Raw genomic sequence first — 7,395 nt, 5'->3', positions numbered from 1 at the left:
GCAGTTCTGAGGAAGGGTCACCGAACCCGAAACGTTAACTCTGTTTTCTCCTCCTCAGATGCTAACAGACCTGCTGAGCTTTTCCAGCAACTTTGTTTTTGTTCTTGATTTTATGATTGTTTTCCAAATGCCCAACTGCTGAAGTATGTTCCACTTGCTTCACCTTATTACCCTTAGCAAGACTGCCTTCTGGGGTGAATTTCCATCTTGAGCAGTGACTGTGAAGTGAACCAGTCACCCATCTGAATACTGAGAATTTACTCTTGAATTTTAGTTTTTGGTCTATGTTAGAATAATTGATGCCTCTCATTAGTGCTAATCTATACATGAGGATTGCTGGAAAAAAGACACACTTTATTTAAACTTCATTCTTGCAATCATCAGGACAATTTTTAAGAAATACAGCACAAATTTTTTTTCTTTGAATTGATTTGAGAGCATTGTACTGATTTTGTATAGGTGTTGTCATGGAGAATATGTCAGTTAGATTGATTTACAGTTAATTGCCAGGCTTTGTTCAAGTTTTAAACCAGGCAGGTTGACTCTGGTCAAGGTATTGTCCTGAGAAACAAACTAGAGATAGCTTTATTCTGTATTTATGAATGACTATTTAATCTGTACTTCTTACACCCTAAAGAAATTTTCATGGAAATTTCACAATCTCCCTTTTATTTGGTAACCTAAAATATACATGCATAAGATTAATGGCTGCTATATTGTTCCTTAATTCCAACCAAATAAATTTTGTCTTTGAACCACGAAGTACATCATCCTTCTTCTGTGCTGTAACAGTATCTTCAATCAATGCTGCCACTGGCTTTTTTTTTCTTCATTATCTTTCCTAAATGCATTATAGCCAGGAATATTGTCTCTAATCCTGTCCTGGTTTGAGACAAGTTTGCAGTTCTCCAGTTTTATTTACTGAACTTTGTACATTTGCTTCAAACCTGTTTCTAGTATTCCTCATTGTTTATGAATGTAACTGACACTAGATAATGGAAAAAATGTACACATAATTGCATTGGAATTCAAGTAAGTATCAAATAGGTATTAGATTCACAAGTAGGTCTCTGCTATCCCTGACTTGATTGTACATTGCAAAGGTGGAACATTGATGGAAGAGGTGGAGATTTTCTGTTTTTTAAAAATATATCTGCAGTTTATGGGGTGAATTTCCATCTTAAGCAGTAACTGATGGAGTGGAACACTCACTCGTTCGTATTTCACTCCAAGAAAAACTTCTAGTCATTTACCTGTATTATCACCAAGACCACTTCTTTCCACCCCTGACATGGTTGCTTATTTAAAATGAGAAGAGTAATTTGTTTTCACAGAGGGTGGTCAAGGCTGGGTCACTAAGAATAGTTAAGGCTGACATAGACAGATTTTTAATCAGTAAGAGAATCAAAGGTTATGGAGAAAAGGCAGGAAAATGGAATTGAGGATTATCAGATCAGCCTTGATCTCTTTGAATAGCGGAGCAGACTTGATGGCCTACTTCTGCTCCATGTTTTATGGGGGAGTTTGCAAACAACCATGAGATTTGCACTTCACTTTGCTCTTTATTTCGAAAAGAATGGAATATAAAAGTAGGGAGGTTTTGCTGAAACTATACAAAGCTCTAGTCAGACCACAACTGGAATATTGTGAATGATTTTGAGCTCCTTATTTAAGGAAAGATATACTGGTATTGGAGGCAGTTCAGGGAAGGCTCACTACATTAATCCCAGGTGTGAAGAGATTTTTTTTTAATGAGGAGAGGTTGAGTAGGTTAGACCTACTCTGATTTAGAGTTTAGAAGAATGAGACCTTATTGAAACATAGAAGACTCTCAAGGGACTTGACAAGGTTGCTGCAGAAAGGTTGTTTCCTCTTGGACAGTCTAAGACTAGAGGTGACAATCTCAGAACAAAGAGTCAGAGATTTAAGACCAGAGATGAGGAGGAATTTCTTCTCTCAGAGAATAGTGAATCTGTGGAACAGAGGGCTGTTGAGGCTGGGTTTATTAAGTACGTTCAAAGTTGAGAACAGATCTTTAATCATTTAAGAGAATCAAGGGTTATAGGGAAAAGTTAGGAATGTGGAATTGAGGATTATCAGATCAGCCATGATCTTGTTAAATGGCAGGGCAGTCTCAATAGGCTTCTTGCTTTCAAATCCTGCGATCTCTTGCATTCTCTTTCAATATTCAGTAACCTGCTCTCTTGAGCGTCATTGCATTTAATCACTCTGCCGTTTGCTAGCTGTGCCTTTAGTTGCCAAGGTCCTATTCTTCCTACCTCTCTGCTTTCTCTCCTTCCTCCTGTAAGGTGTTCCTTTTAAACACTCCTTGACCAAGCTTCATCTCTGTTTCCAGTGCACTGACTGTATTGGTGCTCCTGCAATGAGCTGGAAAGTTTCATTGCATTTGTTTCCAGCTTCCTCTCTTTTATCTCCATTACATCATCAATCTTCCCATTCCATCCTTCTTTGTCCATTTCAGGAGATTGGTAGATAGTCTATGTTCATTACAAATCTGCTGACTCCCACACCTACCTCAACAAACTTTCTCATATGTTGCTTCCTATCAAAGACATTACTCTCTTCTCCCTGCTGTTCCTTTCCTCTTGCATCTATTCTGATGATGCTGCTTTCCACAGCAGCACTTCTGCTATGTCTTCCTCATCCAAAGATTTCAACTCAGCTTGTTTGAAGGCATCCCCCAGTATTTCCAATCCACGTTTCTCAACTCTATCTTAACCTTATTCCTTTTTCCGACTGTGATAAGGTACCCCTTGTCCTCACCTTCAGTTTGATCTACTCGGAATTTGATAGATCATCCTCCACCTTATCACCAGCTCCAGCATGATGTCATGACAAAATGCATCTTCCTCTGCCTTTCCCTTTCAGCATTCCGTAAGGACTGTTCCCTCCCCAGCTCTGTAGTCTACACCTCAAACATCTCCCATCCCTCCATCTCCTACACTCGCACAGAAAGGTGATGCAACACTGCTGTTTCACTTCCTTCCTTCGCACTGTCTCAAGGTTCCAAACACTCCCAAGTGAAACAGCGATTTACTTGCACTACTCTCAATTTAATATTCTGTATTCCCTGCTCATGATGTGGTCTCTTCTACACTGGGAAGATGAAATACTGACTGGTTGACCACTTTGAAGAACATCTCCATTCTGCCTGTCCACCTGTAGTGTTCCGATGAAGCTGAATGCAGCCTCGAGGGACTGCACCTTTTCCTTCAACTCTTTTACTCTACAGCCTTCTGGGCACTATGTTGAGATCAACAACTTTTGATCATAACCGTTGCCTCCCTCTTGTTCAGTTGCTTTTGTTTCTTACCCTTTGTTTTATTGGGTTGAATTTAGTCATTTTCTTTACATCTCCATGTTGTAATTGGCTGATTTTCATGCCTCATTTGGACACCACCTTAGTTTCTTCAATTCATATTCATTATCACTCTGGCTGTTTCGTCATGAAATTTTGTTATTTACTCACTCTTGTCCTCCACCCTAACACAGACCTTGTTCTTCCTCTTGTCTCATCCCTGCTTCCACTGGATTAATGACCTTGCATCAGAACAAAAAAAAGTTGATTCTGTTTCTGTCCAACAATGTTATCTGACTTGCTAAGTTTTTCCAGCCTTTTTTCTTGTATCACATTTACAACATCTGCAGTTTTTGCTTTTGAAGATGTGGTGCCTGTGTGCACAGTAAAGGACTATGCGACACATTTTACTGCTTTTAAGTGCACTGTGCTGCAATATTATTTCCAGGCATATTCTGCTACAATAGTTACAAAACCCTGTATATTCTCAGTGTATTTTCCCACACACTTTTTTTGTCTTGGTTTTAGTTGTTATAGAACCAGTTTGGTCTTCAGATTAATGATGTGATCAGTGCCTAATCTAGGTAACTTCTCACCCTTTAGATTTAAACAGCTAAAATTCTTGAAATTGCATTCACTCGAGCCACAGCATTTTCACTTCAGTTTTTAAATTCTCATTTTTTGATATGACATTATGACAGAGAAAGATTGGCATAGTGGTAAAGTAACTAGCACTGCTGCCTCACAGCACCAGGGATCTGGGTTTGATTCCAACCTTTGGTGACTCTCTGTGTGGAGTTTGTACATTCTTCTTGTGTCTACATTGGTTTCCATTGGCTGCTTAGGTTTCCTCTCACATTCTAAAGATGTGTAGGCTGGGTGCATTTGCCATGCTAAATCGCCCTGTAGTGTCTGGGGATGTGCAGGCTAGGTGGATTAGCCATGGTAAATGTGGGGTTACAGGGATAGGGTCTGGGTTGGTGGCTCTTCGGAGGTGCAGTGCAGACTCAGTGGACTGAATGGCCTCTTTCTGCATTGTAGGGATTCTGTGAATCTATGAAAGGAAATAACTGAGCAAAGAAACTGAAGGTGGCCTTATTGCTGTTTTCACATTGGTGTCTTGTCTTAATAATGTCTTTATTGTGACAAGTACTTCATCTTGCTTTAACTTATAGATTTCTTTATACATTTCTTTACAATTCTCATTGTTAGATTTTAAAAAAACTTGAATTATTAAATTATATTCTTGCCTTTACAGTTTACCTTTGGTCAACCCAGTCTTCTCTTCTACACTATTGTTGTTTTTTTTAAAATTTTATATTTAACTTTGTCCAAGAATTTAATTAATTTTAATTGCATTAATTTCCTTCCTTGGTTTTTGTTTTGAATCCAGGCACATGAATGAGATGGAACTCATGGAAAGAACTGTTCACTTTGGAAAATAATGTACTTTATGGAAGGAAATCTGCCATCCTTACCTGATCTGGCCTAGATATGACATGAGTCACAAACCAACATGTCTCTTGTCTCTCAAGTGGCCTATCATAAGGCTCTCTTTTACTGAATGAGTTACTTCAGTAGTTCATTATCTTCGGGATATATTTAAATGTGGTTGTATGGAGACTCCTCCTTCAATGCACTAGAGGCCTGGCTGCATTATGTATTTAGAAAGTAGCTGACCTCCAGTTAATTATTTGTCCCTGCTGTGGTGCTTCCTCAAAAACAGAAAGGCATCAGATTGGACCTCCAACTTCAAAAGCCTACTCACCACTCTTAGAGACAGGTTCCCTGTCAAATTATGTCAGTTTAAGGAGTAACCTATATGAAAATCTTGACATTAATCATATTCCAATGGGAAGCAGGTTTGGAGAAAAACAGACCTGACGCCTGATTCCTATGTCTTTTCTAACAAAATAGTTCAGAATTTTAAACTTTTCTGTTTGGCATTTTTTTAACTTTCCCGTTCATCATTTCCTCATAGTTAATAACATTGCAGCTTTGGCATAATCCTTATAACTTTTCTTTGCAATCTTTCCAATACTTCTACATGGTTTTCATAATATGCATTATTGACTAATAAAGTTCTATCTTTTCTCCCAGGGGTGTCATATTCCATCCCAACTAAAGCCAGGCCAGTCATATGCTTTCTGTTGTTTCTTCTCAAATTCATTTTTAGAAGTATGGTATGGTTTGACCTGCCCATGAACTATTTGCTGTCTCTTTGTCTACTGTTTGTGTTCATACTAACAGCCTAGCTGAGATCAGGCAGTCATCAGGAGAGTATAAATTCATGGTATTTCTCAACAATTTATTCTGCTTCAAACTTGTTATTCCACTTAAGGTTGGTTCCAATACCAACTAGCTAATTATTTGTAATAATTTTGAATTTATGTTTAGTATATTTATAATGTTAATTGTTTTCTGTTTTCCTTAAATAGAACACAATGGAATTGTTTGAAGAGGAATTGACCTGTCCCATCTGTTGTTGTTTATTTGAAGATCCACGGGTTCTCCCTTGTTCACACAATTTCTGCAAGCGATGTTTAGAAGGCATCTTGGAAGGAAATGGGAGAGGTATTCAATGCAAAGTCCCTTTCAAATGTCCAACCTGTCGCAAAGAAACCCCTGCCGTGGGAATTAGCAATTTGCAAGTGAATTATTCGCTAAGGGGAATAATAGAGAAGTACAACAGGATTCGGATCATACCTAAAGTTCCAATCTGCAAGAAGCATAGTGGACAACCACTGAATATCTTTTGCTCAACAGACCTTCAATTAATCTGTGGATTTTGTGCTACCATGGGAGATCATGAAGGACATTCCTTCTGTGCTATCAAGGATGCCTACAAAGAGGAGAGAGAAGCTTTTGATGGACTTTTCCAAGGCTTAGAAACCTGGTGTTCTGCTGATGTTCAGTCATGTCTTGAGAAATTAGAAAGTGACAAGAAAAAGTCCCTGCAGTTAATAAGCAAGGATGCAAAAAAGGTGATAGAATATTTTACTAAGTTGCAGCACACACTAGAACAGAAAAAGAATGAGATTCTTTCAGATTTTGAAACCATGAAGCTGGTGGTAATGCAGGCCTATGATCCAGAAATAAATAAATTGAAGATGATTCTGGAAGAACAGAAAAGGGCTTTTGCTTTGGCAGAGACATTTAAGGATGAGTCTGATCCAGTCTTATTTCTACAACAGATGCAAGAGTTTCGCAATAAAATGAAAATTGTAAGGGAAACCCCATATTCCTGCTCTGATGTAGAGGTGCATCCTGTAATGAAAAATTTCAATACCAGCCATTGGGATAGGGTGAGGCTGAAAGATGTTGATAAAGTTACTTTACCTACAGAAACTTACACTTTCAGATTTAAAACTCCCACCAAAAAGTCAGGTAGACTCCTTGCAGTTTCTATTGTCTTCCTCCTACTTTTTGTCATGGCATTCTGTCATTGTGAGGTAATACAGAGCTTGGAGACTTTGAAAAGTCAGATGACCACACTCACTGACTTGTATTATAGTGAGATTATAGATATATTTTCATTTGGGCGTAAAAGTACTATCGCAGAGCTGTGGCAGTATGTAGCAGAATTTCTGCAAATATAAGATACTGTAACTAGAGTGAGATATCAATGCTGAATCTGCAAGTGCAACATCAATCATCTTGGAGTTGCATCTGAGACCTCTAGGACCAGATATCGGGGACCAATATCTTTCACTAACAAGGTACAATAAATCACAATGTAATCAATATCATTTTGAACATTTAGTATTTTCATGAATACAAGATTATCAGTTTTAGATTCATTTTCAAAGTTACAACAATTGTGATTCTAATTGTCCTCAGATGGACATGTTTTAGCTGTTTATACTGTGCCTACATGACTGGAGACTGTTGTAACTGAATAGTAGTCTGTCCTTTCAGATTTATTTTATTTTTGTAGTGATGATCAACATCAGATCCAATGGAATTAAATGTCTTCTATAAATAATAATTATCAGTTTTCTAAACTACCATTTGAATTGAATATTCCAAATGCACATGCATGCACACAGTGATGCATATCTATTTCTGTAAAAAAT

At 37.9% G+C, this 7,395-nt stretch overlaps 1 protein-coding gene across 1 annotated transcript; it reads left to right on the top strand.

Annotated features, from left to right (window-relative positions):
* The first annotated feature begins 5,761 nt into the window (after window positions 1-5,761).
* Window positions 5,762-7,307, top strand: trim13 (tripartite motif containing 13). The gene has a single exon (XM_020531500.2). It carries the CDS (start codon window positions 5,764-5,766, stop codon window positions 6,916-6,918), a length of 1,155 nt encoding a protein of 384 aa, XP_020387089.2. The 5' UTR covers window positions 5,762-5,763; the 3' UTR covers window positions 6,919-7,307.
* The last annotated feature ends 88 nt before the right edge of the window (window positions 7,308-7,395 follow it).

This window comes from Rhincodon typus, chromosome 11 (genome assembly GCF_021869965.1).
Source record: "Rhincodon typus isolate 14 chromosome 11, sRhiTyp1.1, whole genome shotgun sequence".
Taxonomy (NCBI): domain Eukaryota; kingdom Metazoa; phylum Chordata; class Chondrichthyes; order Orectolobiformes; family Rhincodontidae; genus Rhincodon; species Rhincodon typus.
Note: the sequence above shows the minus strand (reverse complement) of the source record. Positions and strands in the feature narration are given on the sequence as shown.